The sequence below is a fragment of the Ochlerotatus camptorhynchus genome, unplaced genomic scaffold, assembly GCF_037179485.1.
Source record: "Ochlerotatus camptorhynchus isolate MF236.1 unplaced genomic scaffold, CSIRO-AGI_Acam_v1.1 ptg000334l, whole genome shotgun sequence".
NCBI lineage: Eukaryota > Metazoa > Arthropoda > Insecta > Diptera > Culicidae > Ochlerotatus > Ochlerotatus camptorhynchus.
This window is the reverse complement of record NW_027040822.1, coordinates 277,038-295,436: the sequence shown is the minus strand read 5'-3', so window position 1 is coordinate 295,436 and position 18,399 is coordinate 277,038. Positions and strand designations below refer to the sequence as shown.

Sequence of the window (18,399 nt, the reverse complement as noted above, 5' to 3'; positions counted from 1 at the left end):
AATCTGTTTTTTTTTCAAATGGGTAAATCGACGCTTTTAGAACCGTTGGCTTGGTTTAGAAATCTTGAGCCAGCCTAACAATATTTATGCATGTGGAATAGAAAAAAAAAAACGATGCATCCCACCGCACGCTTATCGTTTGACTCTGTCTGGGTCGATCATTATCTCATTATTCTATTTATCTTATTTATCGAAGAAAACACAAGTACAGTACCTACAAACCTACACCCTATGGCGAAACTCCCTCCCCCCATTATCGGAAAAGTTCGGTCCAAGTTTCCAAGTCGGTTAGTCGTCGTTTGCCACTGCGTTATCAATCGTGTGTGTCGCGAGGAATCCGTAGAAAGTGTTATAGACTTCCGGCCACAGCGCCATCAACGCCACGCATCCGAAACCGTAAGTTAAAGTTGAAGTTCATAAAGCATTTTCTTTTTCGCCAAAGAGGTGCTGGTTAGGTGAACACACACACCAGGGAGCGGGCTAAAATTAATTGCGATCTAGATTAGTGCTCCAATTTTCCTTGTCTCGCGCGTGCAACCCATCGGCCCAGCCCGGAGCTCTAAGCTCCAGCAACGTACATTGTTTGAAAAGTTTGTACATGGGTAACAAACATCGTTTGCTGGTTGGCTGCAAAGTCGGACTGTGAGAAGCGGAATTGTTTCAAACTTGGTAGGTTGATTGTTTGCGAAGCGATTTTTGTGTTATCTCCGCTTCGGAAAAGGGGATGGATGATTTGTGTAAGGAGCTATGCTATAAGCTCTGCCTGCCTGAGTCGTCCTCCCCGAGGGAGCCGAAGAAAACTGAGAGGGATTATGTAACTTTGGCCAGGTTGGAAAAGGTCAGTGGAGTCAGTGAAATGGAATGTTGGCATACGGTGTCTGTCGGTTATGAACACTTGAACACTTGAACAAGTTTTTGCTCCATGGAAGAATGGCGGCCAATGGCTTATGGGTCCGTTGTTCAATGTCATGCGAATAACGGTTTGAGGTGAAGTTCGGTTCAATCAATTGGATATTGTTCAGGGATCATGTTTATATTTAGCTTTTGTACATAGGATGGTTCCGTGGAAGGAGATTGTCACATGTGTTCTTCTTCGGCTACTATGTTCAATTTCGAGTAGTTTCTGAACACTGGCACACTTGTTAATTGAGAGTTTTCTTAATCCGTTTTAATTTTGCATTGGTTTGTTGGATTGCTTGCATACCGATTTTATTGCCCAAGAGAACTCAACTCAAATAAATTATAGACCTGACCAGGAACCGAACACACCGCTTCTGGAATGGGGCGTGCCGTGTCTTTACCACACCGAAAAAAAATCTGAATTTTATTGGTGATATAAACATCTATGCGTGAAAATTTTGTATTTCATTTCACGCAAACCATTTTCGTAAAACTCCTCCATCCTAAATAAACTAATAATTTGAAAGAAACATTCCTCATGAAGATCTATAAAGATGAACCTGAGCGTACTAACTTGCAAAGTTTCATGTAGGGGAAAAGTTGGCTTCGGCAATACCTTAACCTATTATCGTCAGGGGGTAAACAACGTCCTTGAGAGCTCAATTTTGGCATGTGGAACATTGTGTTTCAGAGCAACTATTGACCAAATTTGAGTGCTCTAGGACTTTATTTACCCCTTGACGATAATAGGTTAAGGTATTGCCGAAGCCAACTTTTCCCCTACCTCAATAATTTTCATCACAGAAAGTGTGTATTGATCAAATCCGTGAGGTTTAAAAAAAATGTCATCTTCTTTTTTTTATAGAAAAAGTGTTTTAAAGTTTGTATAGCCGTTGTGCAAGGCGTAGATCGATACTAGGGTGCCTTTTTATACAAATCATTTTTTGAGGCTCAAATACGAAAGCATTGCGGAGCCAAAATGCATTATACTTTTTACAATGTTTGTTAATACTAGGGTTATTGTGAGAGGAGGCCAAATACGCGCAGCTTACTCGGGGCTACGGGCTGCAATCTCATAGTGGCCCGAGACATAACCGGAAATTTGAAAATTTATCGGGAAAAACCCGGGAATCCTACGAAAGAACCGGGAGAACGCCTGAGTTTCAGAATCAACTTGTGAAAAACCAACGAGCTTCTACCAAAGGAAAGACTTGCTCTTTTTGGATCTTAACTATACATTATTCTGAATTGTCGATTCGAAATCGAAGTTGACATGATTTTTTTTTAGAATTTCCATGGTATTAATCAAAGAATTACCTTGGATTTCTGATCATAATTATCATGATTTTTTTCTTAAAGCTCCGTTACTCGCGCTGTTGTACTTTGTACAACACACATGAGTTTTCCATTGCCATTTTGTTGCTGAGTTACCAATCGATCTGAAACCAACGAGTATTCCTCAAAAAACTTGTTTTGATCTAAACAAGCTAAACTTTGATTACAGTAAATACCTAAAAAATATGGATAATAGGGAAAATGTAAATGGAAACCGCGAAAACTGTGACCATAGTACGTGGGATTTGACTTAATTGATTACAACATGGAATATATAAAGATTCTGACAAGATAGAAAGTTACTGTCTCTGACAAAGTTGTTCAGGAGATTGTAGCCTTGTCGCTGGCGGACAGTAGTTCAGAATTTTCTCACTACGTAGCGCTAGTATACATGTGAAATTCTCGCATGTGATATATCTCGAATCCTGACCAGATAAAAAGTTACTGTCTTTCACAAAGTTTTTCAGGAGATCAAAGCCTATTGCTTGGTGCTCAATAGTTCAGAACTTGCTCACTACGCGACGTGACGACACGTGAAATTCTCATATAAAATATCCCGAGTTCCCAACCAGATAGAAAGGTACTGTCTTCGGCATAGTTGTTCAGGATGTCAAGGCTTTTTCGTAGGTGGCAGTAGTTCAGAGTTTTCTTACTTTGCGGCGCTACTATAGATGTGAAACTCTTGCATATAAAATATCTCTAGATCCTGACCAGATAGAAAGTAAATGTATTCGGCAAAGTTTTTCAGGAAGTCAAGATCTTTTTGTTGGGTGACAATAGTTTAGAATTTTCTCACTATGCGGTGCTAGTATAGACGTGCCTTTCTCCCATATTCAATAGCTCGAGATCTTGATCAGCTGAAAGTTGCTGTCTTCGGCAAAGTTGTTTAGGGGGTCAAGACTTTTTGGCTGGTAAACAGTAGTTAATAATTTTCTCACCACGTGGCGTTAGTATACGCTACCCAAGGGTGGAATGGCGGATGTGTAGATGCTGTAAAGCAAAGGGCCCAATAGACTTCCTTGAGGAGCTCCTGCTGTGATGGAGAACGTGTTTGAAAGGCAGCCATTCAACGATACCTTAAACGACCTTTGCTGAAGGTAGTTACGGGTGATTTTAACAAGATGCAAAGGAAAGTTGAAGTTACAAAGCTTGTATACAAGCCCATTGTGCCAGACATTGTCAAACGCTTTCTTAACGTCTAACAATGCCATGTTTGTGGACTTGGATACAGCTTTGTTACTTCGGATGTTATTCATCACCCGTACTAGCTGGTGATTGGTGGAGTGCCCTTTTCTGGATCCAAACTGTTCCGGAAGGAGAATGTTATTTTCCTCGACAAACTTGAGCAAACGATTGAGAATGTGTTTCTCGAACAATTTGCTCAGCGCTGAAAGGAGGCTGATTGGTCTGTAGCTTGAAGGCAATGTTGGATCCTTACCGGGTTTGCGGGTTGGTATGATTTTTGCTACTTTCCAGGTGCTTGGAAAGTAGTGCAGTTCCAAGCATCTGTTGAAGAAAGCGGTTAGAAGAGACTGCACTTTCATGCTGTGTCTCTTCAAGATCAAGTTGAATATACCATAAAATCCGGGAGCCTTCATGTTCTTGGTGCATTTCAGCGCTGAGCAAATCTGTTGTATTGTAATCATATCCGCCGGAGGCACGACACAAGGGGAGGCATCTAGGTTTTGAACGCATTGCGCAACCTGATCTTCGAGCGGGCTTTGGATATGCGAGCCAAGCAAATGCGATGAAGCGACATGCTCGCCGATCGCATTTGCTTTCTCCTGTAAGGTAATTAAAAGCCGATCGTCATCATTTTCGACTCTGAGACGTGGATCGGGTTTGGGATGAGTTTTCAGGACCTTGGCTACCTTCCAGAATGGTCTGGAGCGGTCGTCCAGATTCTGGACAACACGCACGAAACTTTCATTTCGGTGTGAGTCCATTCTGGAAGCAATCTGCCTGTTCAGATCGGCCATGTCACGTTTTTTGCCCAGATCTCCAGTCCTCTGAAACTGGCGTCTACGAACATTTCTCAACCGAATCAGTAATTGGGTGTGGGAATCGATAGCAACAAACTTACCCCTCACAGGAACTTGTCGAACACACGCCTCGTCAGCCACGGATATGGCCTGTTGGAGTCCTTCCAACGCCCGTTCGATGTCATCTACAGTGTCGAGCAGTGGATTTTCATCGATGTTGCTGTCCACCATTCGTCCGTACTGCACCCAGTTGACAAGGTGGTAGTCGTAGTTCCAGTTCCGACTTCAGTCACCACCGGTTGGATAGTCCGATGTTTGACAGGAAGAAGTCCAGGGTGGAGGGATTTCCCGTCGGAGGGATGAAAGTTGGTTCGTCCGGAAATTGCACAGTGTACAGTCTCTGTTGTGCGTGGTCGAACAATAGACATCCGTTCCGGTTCCGCTGGTAGTTCCGCCAAGCTTCATGGCGGGCGTTTAGTTCGCCCCCAACGATGAATCGGGAGCTAGTACGAGTGATGGCGGTCAGGTCGTTCTTGAATTGGATGCCTAGGCCGTTGCTTGTGGTACACTGACGTGGGCAGTAAACTGCGATAAACCGGACGTTTCCAGTTGGTGATTCCACCTCCACACTAATGGCCTCGATGATAGAAGTGCGGATCTGGGGCAGAGTGCAAAACTTGATTCCCTTTCTGACGATGACCGCTACACCACCCCCCATGGAGCTGGTGCGGTAAAGCCGCATAATGTTGTGGTCAGGCAACCAGAAACTGTCACCGGACTTTAGGTGGGTTTCGGTTAGAAGACCCACGTCGATGCTATGCTTGCGGAGGAAGTCGGCAAGCTCAATCTGTTTAGCTCTTACAGAGCAAGCGTTTCAGGTAGCGATGGTTAGCGGTTTAGATACCATATTGGATGATGAACTTACCGAGCACTTGGATCTGTTCGGGCTTATTGCGGCACTTACGTAGAGCACCGGTCATTTTTATAAAAATCTCCATCAGTTCATCTGCTGAGAACAGATCGGGATTATTTGTTTGAACTGTTGGTTGCCTCCAGAATCCAGGGGGGGGGATGGAGAGCTTTGGCCCGCAGAATCACCGGAAGCTTCTTGAGAAGGGGCGGGTTGCACCCGCGAATTCGCTTGCCTTTGCTGGGGAGCACGAAGAGGCGGGAAATCCTCCGTCCTGAATGCTGGGGTTTTGTCCTTCTTGCGTCCTGGTTGATTGTTGCTTGAAGGCCGGCGCTAGAGATGAACTAGCCTAAGGCTAAAAATCTCTTTAATAAAGAATTTAAAAAAAAATGAAGGCCGGCGCACAATGGATAAGTTTTCAGGTTGTTGACAGTTAGCCCATGCATTATCTGTAAAAAAAACCCGGAAACTTATGCATTGTGCGCCAGCCTTGACACCTGCTTTCGGATGCGTTTGAAGTCCACATTTTAACGCCACGGCTCCATCCGCAGGGCGTGTTCGTGAGCGCAGTTACTGTAGCGTGGCTTGATGTTGCAGTTGCGGGTACCGTGTCCAAAATTGAGGCACCACTGGCACTGCGTTATGTCAAGATGGCCGCCACGGTATGGCTCCCACCGTACGATGATGGAGTAGCAGCGCATTGAGCGTCACTGTCCCTTTCTGGAAGTGCACCAGGAAAAGGTAATCCGGGAACGTCTTCAAGTTTTCGTCTCTCCTCGTCATCCGAAAGACGGCGATTGAGGCCAGCTTGTACCGGTCCTTGATTTCGGCTTGGATCATCTTGGGGTCGAAGTTTGGTAGGCTCCTGATGACTACTTTGAAGGGCTTCTCACCGGGGATGTCATGCGTGAAGAATTCCGCCTTGGAATTCTTCAAATATTTTACGGCCACCTCGTACTCCGCTTTCGTATGGAGCATCACCTTGGTGACGATCCTACCGAGGTTAAACTCCGCTGTGATGCCCAGCGATGTTGAGTAGCACATTCTTCACCACCAGTGCAGGAAGCTTTAACTCTCATTGTCGACGGCGTCGCCGAAATCACCGACGGCGCTGACGTTCGTCGCGGTAGCATTGTCACGTCCACTCGTACCATCGGACTGGCCCTTCCTTTTCTTGGTGCGCTTCACCGTGGCTGAGGTGGTATTCCCAACATCGGTGGGAAGAGTAGCGTACCTATTCGAAATAGGTACCCGCTTTCTCTCGGAGCCTGCTCCGGGAGCGCTGTCTTCCCATCACACGAAGCGACCGACACTACTGACGACGCGATTAAACTTTCGAACAACTCGACAGAGCGAGCAAAAACCGAATTGTACTGCTTTACGGTCAAGCAGAGAATACTATAATCATGAGTTGAGGTTAGACAGCAGCGCTCTTTTGTATCTTTTCAGGTTAAAGCAGAATGATGTGCAAGTGATACTCGATTATGACAACTGGGTTTGGGAAGAACGTTTATTTCATGAAAGCAGTGAGCTTTAGAATAACCTGAAAGTCGCGGAAAGTCTCTGCCATTCTGAAATGATTTGAAACCCGGTGGAGCGGGTTTTTGGAACATAACCGCTACTTCCTGATTTATCCAAGATAGCTCGACGGTGAATACGAGAGAGTTTCCGCGGCTGTAGTGCGACATTCCTGGATCGCATCCTCGATGTGTCTTTGAACACCAAATTACTTCCTTCGCCAACACAGCGTCAGAGCCTTGACCATTAGACTGATGCGAAATTTGACATTTTCTCTCCACAGTGCTCAAGTGGTTCCAAATCGGGTCCTGATTAGCCTTCCAAAATTTAAACTCATTTGGTAAGAAACAGACTTGACACGAACCATTTGAAGTTTATATGGAAATTACTATGGGAAAACCAAACTTTTGGTTCATTCACATCTAGCCTTTTTCCATATTGCTCTGATAAAAAATTCTTAGACTATTGTTATGGGGAATTTTATCAGCTACAACTTTGCTGACGATTGATTTTCAGGAAAACCTCAACAGGGGTTGAAACAGTTGACTTTTTTTACTACACTCGCTTCGTTGTCGTGCGCGACAGTCTGTTTGTATTCGAACACTCATGCTCTACCGTCGTCTCTCTCACACAACACGAGCGGTAGAATAATATTCGAGCTAAAAGAAAATTATCAAAATAACTATCATATGACATGTGTGATTTCGTTGTAATTCCTCAATTTGGTGTAAATTAAATCATTTCTGATCAGAAATATTATTACTAGGACATCATTGCTTGCTATTTTCAGAATTCACACAAGCACACCATCAGCAGCTCTTATTATGAGAAAAACTAAAATACATACATTCGTGACGGTCTTCGGTGACAGTGTCGTATGACAGAGCCTGTCATATGACATTTTAGTTTGGTACTGTACTATGATAGCTTGTTTTGCAAGTGTCGGAGGCAAAGGCAGTCAATTATCACAGAAAACGTGTCGACTACCGTGACGGCTTACAAGACTGAACCTCAATAGCTTAATCTTATCTTATGGCTTAATCTAATCTTATGGCATGATCAAGCAGCCAGAAACACCAATGTTGCGTGCTGAACAGTTGATTGAGCATATTCATAAGACATCAGTGATTTGAATCATTAATTACTATTGTTTCTTACATCTGATCGTCATCTTTAAAGTAGAGCGGTATGGTGAATTTTTAGATAGATATGAACAGCAAAATTGGTTTTCCTATAGTGATTTCCATATACACTTCCAATGGTTTGTGCCAAATGAGTGCAAACTTTGCAAGGCTAATCAGAAACCACACACTTAGGTGCTCTGAGACTAACATATACGAGCGTCAATTTCGACATAACATATAGTCATAGCAAACGTAAAATTCAACTCAATCAAACGTACTTTTCGTCGAGTAACGGACTTTTCAGTCTTGGAGCATTTAATTTTACATGAAATATTTGTTTACGTCTGATCATTTATGTCAAAGATGGATTCCGTCACGTGTAAAATTAGTTATTTCTAAGTGTGGAATTTGTAACCGTTTGAGCACTGAAAATTTCAAATTTTCCATCAGTTTACTGACCAAAGGTCAAAAGGGTTGCTACTCGAGGTAATTCTGGTAGATGGAGTGACAGTTCTCATGACTTCCACAAATGAACGCTGAGAACGAGTAGGTCTTCTTCGTTCCAACGAGGGATACTGAATGCATTTGAATGCAGTCTAGAATTAGAATTTACGCGAGGTTAGGATTCTTGAAGACATCAACCCCGTCTTTCAGGAAGTCATCACTACTCATACTCGCTTCGGTGACAACACTCGATACACTCGATACTCCATCGACAAAAGCTCAATTACCACAATTTTATTTTCCTACTCACGGTCACCAACGGTAACGCGCAGTTTGTTTGGCCTCACCTTCATAATCTCGGTCATGGTCGAAATGTATTTTACCAGATCCTTCGAAATCAAATTAACATTCAAAGCTTTTTGTTTGCGTTGGAAGATAACAACCCACAGACCTTTCGAATCTTCTGGGTACGCTTTAGGGCCGGGGGTGCTGTTGTTGTTTTCATGGGTACGGGGGGAGCTGGGATAACAAGTGGACTAGGGGATGAAGGAGGAGTAGGAAAAGAAGGAGGCTGTGGAAATTGCTTAACGGCGTCTAACCGCATCTGCACCTTCCTGCTCCTAGGAAAGATACACACGACGAAAATATGATGAAAAAGGTTGAAAATGTATCAATAACTAATTCAATTGAAATTATGGGAGGATAGTATCTTCGGCAAAGTTGTGTACACTCAGGTATTTTTTTGCACTGGAGATATGTACCGTGTGAAAAAAAACGTGTACCAAGATTTGATATTTCACATGCTAAAATATTTTTAAAAAAATTGGATTTTGATGATGCACACTACGAAAAAGACATGTAAATTTCAGTGCCCTGAGACCGACACATGCAAGCGGCCCTTTTGACATAAGAATTAGTTGAAAAGGACGAGAAAATCAATTCAATTAAACGCACTTTTTGTCGAGTTGCATATGTTTCAGTTTCAGGACACTTAATTTTACATGCCAAGTTTGTTTACGCTCCATGATTTACGTCAAAGCTGAATTACGTCTCATGTAAAAATAATAATTTCTAAGTGTGTGTAATTATAGCATGCTATGGTCCATATAGTTATACTTAAAAAATTTCTGTATTAAAAAAATGTTTTTAAAGTATGCCATTCGCACAACCAATGACTTGATAAAACTTGAGTTTATTCCAAAAATAACTTTGTTGAACATTGTAAAGATCAAGAATTGAAAAATAAATATAGTTTTCCTATAAAAACTGTTTTTTTTTTGGTCCATTTAATAAAAAAATGCTCTCTAGCTCAAATACAGTGTAATATACCATTTTGACGTCTTTGACAAGGTTATGGCTCAATCTTCATAAAGCATGTTATGTCCATCAAAGTTGTTCAAGACGTCATCACTGCAAATCCATGTTTTCGTGGTCCTATTAATTAAGAGCGTGAAAATAGACTTTTAACACCTATGCATTGACGAAAATTTATATGGATCGACTTTAATAGTGATAAGTTTTGCAGATTTCAAGAAGGAAGAACTTAAAGAACAGCAGAGAATAAAGCTGTTGATCTAGAAGGATAAAGGAAGAAAACTAGAATTGGAAACATATGAATTCATGAAGAAGAAGGGGGAAAGCAGTGACGAAAAAGGTCGGTGGTCTGGAGAATTGCCGTAGCAAAAGAGTTAAGGATGATTTGTGATACCGTACTGAATTTTTGTATTGTATATTTTAAATTACAAATATTGCACGCAGTTTTCTCCTTCTCCCTTTCCATTCCTTTTACTTTCCCTTTTATTTGCAGAATGCGGGTAATGGCGCTACAACCATAAGCCATAAAAGGCTAGGACAAGAGTTAGTGCTCATGTCTCAACCGTTGGAGGAAAATGGAGCATCACATAACCTTTCTAGACTAGATGCTCCCAATGACCAATCAATCATAATTTACGAAAAACGGAACGTACGGTACGGAGATGTCCACGTTTCATCCATTCGTTGGATTCTGAGGCATCGTGTTTAAATATTCGATTTAAACAGGCCCGATGTTTTCTGAATCATCTTGCCCCTTAAATGCCGCACAGTAGATCTGGCCATTTTGTTATGTGTGACGCATCCTCGATGTGAAATGTTTATTAAATTGACTAGAAAAATGATCCATCATTTTCCATGATGCTTTCAAGAACTGACTATGTTGGTGATAGATTAGAGTAGTTTGTATTATTAAAATTTTATATGGAACTGTTATGCGATTATGGGCAGTACATAAGCAATCTACCATTGTTTATAATTACCGGCTCGATTTTAAGCATTAACACCACCGATGAACCGACATGCCACTGGAGCATTTCATTTGCCCGCAATTCGATTTGTTAAATGAGCGATTTCATCTGTCCTAAAGACGATCAGATCTGTCAAACGAGGTGAGATACAAACCAAGTCAATATAAATTTTACGTGTGTTCGTGTCCTTGCTCATGATATGTCGCGAGCGGATGAGTAGATGGTGGTAGTGTTTAACGTATTTTAAATATGGCGTCTTGGGCAAGATTTTGAAACTAGCTTCTATGAGCTGTTCCATCGGTTCGTCGGTGTTAACACATTTGGGTCATTCGTGCATGAAATTTGAACTAGGCGTGGGCGTGAGGTGAGAGTTATGGATGTTAACCACTACGCCGGGGTCGTCCCCATGGAAAAAGTTGAAAACTCTATACATTATTTTTTTAGAATAATGTTTGACCCCTAGGAAAGTGGTGCCAAGCTGCCAGCAGCAGGGCGTCACAAAATAATCGAAAAATCTATGCAACGAACAGGCTGCTAGTTTTCTTTTTTCTGTTGAAGTCGAGCAGCTTTGCCTCATTCTAGCACCTCAATCGGCGTCTACAAACAAATTTTCAATTAACCACTTCATTCGAGCAGGTAAAGGGTGATACGGTCAAAATTTGGTCAATATCAACTTGACGTATTTCTTTCAATTTTGCATTTAAAAAACCTGAACACCCCTCATTTTGAAGATGTGTGGGTGTAGAATGTTGCTCCTATTTTGATTTTGGAATTCACTCTTCAGTTGTCAAAATGCCGTCCAAGCAAGAAGAGCAGCGTATCAAAATTTTGCTCGAGCATCGCGAAAATCCGAGCTACTCGCACGCAAAGTTGGCAAAATCGCTAAAAGTTGCCAAATCAACCGTTACAAATGTAATTAAAGTGTTTGGGGAACGTTTGTCGACAGCCAGGAAGTCTGGATCGGGGGGAAATCGAAAACCGGAAGCCGCTGAGACGACAAAGAGAGTTGCCGGTAGTTTCAAGCGAAACCCTAACCTCTCTCTCCGAGATGCCGCAAATAAGCTGGGTGTATCGTCTACAACCGTGCATCGAGCCGAAAAACGAGCCGGACTATCGACTTACAAGAAGGTAGTGACTCCAAATCGCGATGATAAACAAAATACGACGGCCAAAGCGCGATCCCGGAGGCTGTACACGACGATGCTGACGAAGTTTGACTGCGTGGTAATGGACGACGAAACCTACGTCAAAGCCGACTACAAGCAGCTTCCGGGACAGGAGTTTTATACGGCAAAAGGAAGGGGAAAGGTAGCAGATGTTTTCAAGCACATGAAACTGTCAAAGTTCGCAAAGAAATATCTGGTTTGGCAAGCCATCTGTACCTGTGGCTTGAAAAGCAGCATTTTCATAGCTTCCGGGACTGTCAACCAAGAAATTTACGTGAAAGAGTGTTTGAATAAACGTCTGCTGCCTTTCCTGAAGAAACACGGTTGTTCCGTACTGTTTTGGCCGAATTTGGCATCTTGCCATTACGGTAAAAAGGCCATGGAGTGGTACGCCGCCAACAACGTGCAGGTGGTTCCCAAGGACAAGAACCCTCCCAACACGCCAGAGCTCCGCCCAATTGAGAAATACTGGGCTATTGTCAAGCGGAACCTAAAGAAGACCAAAAAAACTGCTAAGGGCGAGCAGCAGTTCAAAACAAACTGGCTTTCTGCGGCGAAGAAGGTGGACAAGGTGGCTGTACAAAATCTGATGGCATGGGTCAAGCGTAAGGCCCGGCAATTCGGATTTGGAAAAGCGGAAGCCTAACTGAATATTTTTCCTGAATTTTATACTAATTGAACTTGAAAAAGAAATTTAATTTGATTTTTTAAATAAACGATTTCACCGATTTACACACGTTTTCCCTTGACCAAATTTTGACCGTATCAGCCTTTAAAATGATGTTTACTCGAACTTTGAAATAAAACATTATTTTTAGATTTTTGCTTCTAGAACCACGAGAAAAGTAGCCAACATTTGTGCGTTTCATAAAAAAATAGAAATTAGTTCGTCCATTTTTGTGAAATCGCTGGTAGAAAGTCACGCCAAAACTGCTTGACAAAGTGGTCAATTGTTTGTCTCTCTTTCTCCCATCGCTTTATTCGTGTTTCTTTCAAGCTTCGGTGAAGCGGGCGAGTGACAGAGTGTTCGACTTTGGTCAGTTCGTCTTTCATGACTCACATCAACCGACGTTTCATGACGTATATGACGGAAAATGAAAATATATATTTAAAGTATTTCGCACATGTAAACACTTGAAGATTACTTTTACAAAGGGACGTGCTTTTGTAAACAAAGATTCAAACGCCAATTTGTCGAAGCTCTTAGCACTCCCAAGCTAACTAACAACACCATCTTATTTAGGAAACATTACCCTTTTTGGTCGTTGTGTTAGTTTACGTGCAGTGCCAAAAGTTTCGACAATTTGACGTTTGTTATGTGGTGAACTTATAAACTTTACTTATAAGTGGGTACCATATTTTTCTTTGAATTGTTTTTGATCTTTTGAAACAAGTTGCATTCAATTTGGATGTCATTCGAAGACTGTACTGTGAGTAGAAAAATACGACGGTGCAAAAAAAAGACTCGGATGAACACAAAGTCGAGAGAATGCAAATTATCTTCGAGCGGTCAGGATCACACCAACTGTTTTGTTTTTTACAGATTACAGTTCAACAATAATGGATGCTCTGACCTCGTTACTATGCTTGATCCTCACCTAGCCTACCTAGTTTACATCGATTTTATATTTTTGAATTTCGATTCAAAGAACGTGCTATATTTCATCAATTAAACATTATATATTTTCTCAATCATACAGCAATACCACAAACTAGTTACGAGTGCGACCCTTTTTGGATTTGATAGAAACATCAATTATAAAGCAGCACATCTCATTGGCCTCGTTCATCAGTTCCCATTTGACTTTGTACGTTCGCTGCAAAAAAAATAAAATAAAAATAAATCCAACTCAATTCCCCATCACAACATCACCGCAAGGGTTATTCACTCACGAGAGGGTACGTCTTCATGATGGTTAGATTATACGAGTAGCTCTGCCGTTGTCCCTCGGCGATCGGACACGGGGTGTACTTGCATCCTTCATTGTCCAATCCGACAAATGGGAGGTCCGCGGCTGTTTGCGTCCAGAATGCCTTGGCCACAGCAGCTTCGGCATTGAATTCCGGTGTGTAATCGAAAGAGATCGTCGCATTGGAGCCCCTGACCATCACGCATGGTTTATTCTGGGTCGATTCCGGACACGGATCTACGCGTACCTCGTGAACCGTACATTTCACTACGATTTAGAAGTTAAAAATAACAACATGTATTGAGCTGCTCCGTTCATAGTCTGAAACATGCTGAGATTATTGCACCGATTGACCTCCAACCTTGGTTGATAAGACGATGTAATGGTGCGAGTTGCTGTCAGACCCATTTTCCATGGGACGATTAAAGTATATACAATCATACTTATACTCTATCAATCAAGAACCTCTACTCACCACTTTCGTTACAATTTTCAAAGCTAATTACTTCCGTATGGACAATCGCTATCGCGCCGACAAGCAGAAGAATGGTTAAGGATGATTTGCCCATGGTTAATGCTACGAGTTCTGCTGTTTCTACAAGTTAAGACTACACGTCCGTACCGTTTGTCGATCGATAGAAAACTGAGCTTAGAGGAAGATTGCGAGAAGTGTAGAATTCCGTGGACGACGAGCCGTTATCGCTTTACCAGTGATTGTTTTGTTTTGTTCTTTCCGATTAAACTACTCGGGAGCGAGTAGCGTATGTTCCGATGATGATTAAAAATCGTATATTTCAACAGTATTTTAACTAACGATTTCCGTTGAGTATTGGAAACGAGAGCCAGTGGCGTTCCGAGGAACGACTTCGCACAGATAAATGTAAGCTTCATGGGAGTAAAATAAGACTACAGTAAAATTATTGTCTCGGGGAGGCGGACGGAGGTTACTGGGTTAGCACTGGGGCGGGTTTCTCGAAAATTTCTTTATCGACGATTCTCTTTGGCTCGGTTGTTTGTGTCGCGCTTCTTCAGGTTTACAGAATATGAGTAAGTAGTTGATAATATAGAACAGATAGTCTTCTGTATTTATTTTACACGATGCAGAGCGTGGTATCGCGGCAGAGTGATATCTGAGCTTCCTGCAGGATTCGTAACCGAGGCCCCAGCGGGATGCCCATCTTTTGCAGTCTCTCCTCTCCTAGGTACGGCAGCTCGATCATTCCGACCCGTTCGTTCTCGAAGATGGAGGCGTATTTCTGGAAAGATTAATGGCAATTTGATTTTTATTTGTTAGCATTTACAATCGGATTCAAATAAGCGTTGAATGTTTTTATTGATTTTATCTACGACTTGTTTTGTTTCTGGAAGTAACAAGCTCATCTATCATGGCTGTGTGATACGCATAAACATGTTTGAGAGCAAAGTCATCTGTAACATGAGTTCTGAAATGTGCGACACATTTTTACATCTTGAGAACAATTTTCAGAAAGGTTGTACTGTGGAATTTATTTTGTTTTAATCAAATACGTCTTCATTTGATATCTAATTTCTTTAACAGACAAATCCAACTGATTTGGGTCATGGCAGTAACAATTTTGCAGTAGAGTAGGTGTACGAGATATGGCTATACGTTTCTTTTATGGGATTCATAAGATATCAGATCGTTTCGATCAAATACCGTTTGCTCGAACGTCGTTTCACTTAATGTCGTTTTGCCTTATCAATGGCAGTAATTTACCATGTATGTCTTAAGCACCGTATAAGCCCAGCTATATATTTTCCCGTATTCCTGTGTAGAACTTGTTTTTTGACGTAGACTACGTCTTAAGGGAAGGTACTGGGGGTAAATCGAAAATCTAAAATTGCGTTCGTCACGAAAAGGTGTAATTTTTTGAACGCTATAAGCTTTGTCATTTATGGATGAAATTAAAATCCAAATACAACAATCGATAGGAAATACCTTTCGTAAGTTGTTGCAATAAACTTTTTTTCAATTTTTCATAAAAAAAAACTGTTTTAAAAATGGACAAATAAAAAGTGATAATTTTAATTTTTTTTTCACTGTTTTCATGAAATAAACGTTCTCTCCAAACCCAGTCTCATAATCAAGTACAATTTGGTTGCACATCGTGCTGCTTAAATCAGAAAAGTTATAAAACAGCGCTGCTAATGTGCTTCAACTCAATTTCGCTTCGGACGGCGGGTAAGCAGGTAGCAGCAGAAGCAGCAGGAGCAGTAGCAGCAGCAACAGCAGAAGCAGTAGGAAGGCAGATCCTGTCAAGCGCGCAGAGTTTGAGTTTTGCACCTCGAACTTTGCGCGTCGTTCCCGTCGAGATCATTGGCTGCTGGTAGCGGCGTCGCCTCGATGGCGCAAGCGCTCCTTGCCTGAATGATAACTACAAATCTGGATTACTTTTCGGAAGGACATATCAGCTTTTGTAAACAACGCATTTTATCGTCGGTTTGGCATAACTAATAGCTCACCCCACATACTAACACCGCTAACAGGTTGGGAAAATTTTCCCCTATCTGATGGTAGTACTAGCATGTGTGGGCGAGCTACCAGTTACGCCAAATTGACGATCAAATGCGTTGTTTACAAAAGCTGATACGTTCCTTCGAAAAAGTAATCGAGAAATACTTCTTGGGCTGTGTACGAATTGCCGAGTTAAATTTAACTCGTGGTTAAACGTGACATTTCGTAAAATATTTTCAATGTTCGAAAATGCCGGAAATTGATCAATTTTCAAACCGAACTCAGCCACGATTACCAAAATTTAACTCCTAGTCGGTCCGAAATAACAACGCTCGTATAGCAGGGTTATTCGATAACTCATCTATCATTTTAACCACGAGTCAAAGTAAAATTAGGGCCATCGATAAATTACGTATATTTTTGACCAATTAACCCCCCTTCCCCCTCGGAGCGTGTTTTGCAATACACCTAATACATGGCCGGTCCCAACTTCTGAAACCCCTCTCCTCCCTCAACTACTACGTTATTTATGAAAGTTCCCTAATCTTTGGGTAACACTGAAAATCAGCAGCACACCACACAAAACGGGTTGGACATTTCGGTATTGATAGTCAATATTTCGCGATCAGAACATTTTAGCTTGAAATCCCTCCATTTAATTCTCGGTACAACTTTAATCTATTGATTCAATTGATTGAATTAAAAAAAACTTAATATGTTTTTTTTTAGATTTCGTGCGCTTGTAAACGCACATTCATTATTTTGCATAAGAAAACGGAAACGGGGTGTTTCTGTGGTGATAAAAAGGATTTTCTTAAACAGATTACTTATTTCTGTACCAAGCACTGAAATTATCAGACGGTACCTGCTATTTATGCTTTTAGATTAGCTATGAAAGTCCCTCCTACTTGGAAAATTATGATATAGAAGGGTTTATACAACTCCAGTTTTTTTTGCTGATGGGGGCGAGGCATAGGAAACCGTTCGATTGCATAATTCTTCAAGTAGGAGGGACTTAGCATAAATAGAGGTACCGTCGAGTTTTTTTTTTCAGTGCTAGGTTCTGAAATTCGACAGTGAGTGTTCAAAAGGGCCTACTTCTCGATGAACATTTCAAATGGTCCTATCTGCTTTGATCGATTCTCTTCATCGACTTTCTCTTTTCATAACCACTGCTATGAAAACAGATTTCGCGCTAATTCTACCACATAGTTTGATAAAGGAGGTTCTAGCGTCCAAAAAGTCAAATACATCAGGGAAAGGTTTTGCAGCTGAGTTATTGACGAAAGAGAAAGTCAAGGAAGAGAATCGATCAATACAGATAGGACCTTTTGAAATGTTTATCTAGACTTGTAATGTTCGATTCTCTTCATCGATTTTCTGTTTACATTACCATAGCTACACTGAGGCAAATAGACCTAAGAATATCATAAGGCTCGACTTATGAACAACATACATGAATTTGATAAGCGTGACTTATGAATGATTTTCGGGTAACATGAGGTAGCTCTTATACGCCTTTAACCATTTCATTTTCCTAAGCGTTGAAAGACGAGTGGTAAACACACGGGCCCCCTAGCCTCAACGTCCATTTTCCGGTTCCAGTCTGCTCCGATTTATTATTTTTTTGTCAGCATTATTTTTCATCAGGCAAATCAATGAAATTCATACTCATTTCTTATGGCTAAAATTCATAAGTGTTTCTTATGGAATTCTTACGTTCTTTTGCCTGCGTGTAAGTGAAACAATTCAAGCTGAATATTACATTAGGTCCTAAGTAACACTGACAAGATTCTCTTCGTCGACTTTCTCCTTGAATCCACTTGGCCCAGGTATTTTCAGCACACATATCGATAAAAGAAGTTTTTATCTAGCATCTAATACGACAAACACTACAAAAAACGATTATGTGCTCAAGTTATTAAGGCTGTGTTCCATTTGGTGATTTTTTAATTAAATTTGACAGATGGAAAATTTTAAAATAACCTGCTGTTCCAGCAAACTTATTTCTGACAGACAAGGAATCAGTTTTGACAGACGCTTTCTCGAAAATCGGCCGATCAACAACAGAGCGATTTTCGAAAATCTTAATTTATTTTCGAAGTGTCAAATCTAAGTGGAAATTTTCCAAATGGAACACATCCTTAGTATTATTTTTTTATTCGTTCAATTGGTACATAAAAGATGTACTTATTGGAGGAATTCATCGCTAATTGATATCATCCCGATCAGCATTGAAATGTTGCATAACATTGTTGCAAAATTGTGCACTCCGTTTTTGTGTGTGCATTTATTTTTAGCGTTTTGAAGTTGAATTGCTGAGGAAACCTTATTTCTGATCAATCTAATTAC

General features: G+C 41.2%; 3 protein-coding genes across 9 annotated transcripts in view; 1 reads left to right on the top strand and 2 right to left on the bottom strand.

Moving 5' to 3' along the window:
* The first annotated feature begins 302 nt into the window (after positions 1-302).
* Positions 303-18,399, top strand: part of LOC135708757 (neuroglobin-like) — a 193,795-nt gene continuing 175,698 nt past the window's right edge. For 5 of the 6 annotated variants that reach the window (XM_065230903.1, XM_065230899.1, XM_065230902.1 and 2 more), the window contains exon 1: positions 303-396. The gene's annotated coding sequence lies outside the window, so the exon portion shown is untranslated. Of the gene's footprint in view, positions 397-600; positions 670-18,399 lie in introns of those variants that run through there. The other variant, XM_065230897.1, reaches the window with a different exon arrangement.
* Positions 13,341-14,231, bottom strand: LOC135708760 (MD-2-related lipid-recognition protein-like). Its single transcript, XM_065230905.1, has 3 exons — positions 14,047-14,231; positions 13,555-13,838; positions 13,341-13,478 (listed from the first exon to the last, which is right to left on the bottom strand). The coding sequence occupies exons 1-3, from the start codon at positions 14,138-14,140 to the stop codon at positions 13,374-13,376; spliced, it is 483 nt and encodes a 160-aa protein (XP_065086977.1). The 5' UTR covers positions 14,141-14,231; the 3' UTR covers positions 13,341-13,373.
* Positions 14,338-18,399, bottom strand: part of LOC135708744 (putative uncharacterized protein DDB_G0286901) — a 197,130-nt gene continuing 193,068 nt past the window's right edge. For both annotated transcript variants that reach the window (XM_065230873.1, XM_065230872.1), the window contains one exon: positions 14,338-14,827. In XM_065230873.1, coding sequence (XP_065086945.1) covers positions 14,663-14,827 — 165 coding nt within the window. In that variant the 3' untranslated portion in view covers positions 14,338-14,662. The remainder of the gene's footprint in view (positions 14,828-18,399) is intronic.

Excerpts from the sequence above, each read along its gene's own strand:
- LOC135708760 (XM_065230905.1), bottom strand. The coding sequence starts at position 14,140 with ATGGGCAAATCATCCTTAACCATTCTTCTGCTTGTCGGCGCGATAGCG. Across the intron at positions 13,839-14,046 it reads TGAAAATTGTAACGAAAGTG|TGAAATGTACGGTTCACGAG; the intron begins GTGAGTAGAGGT and ends TCTAAATCGTAG. Across the intron at positions 13,479-13,554 it reads TCATGAAGACGTACCCTCTC|CGAACGTACAAAGTCAAATG; the intron begins GTGAGTGAATAA and ends TTTTTTTTGCAG.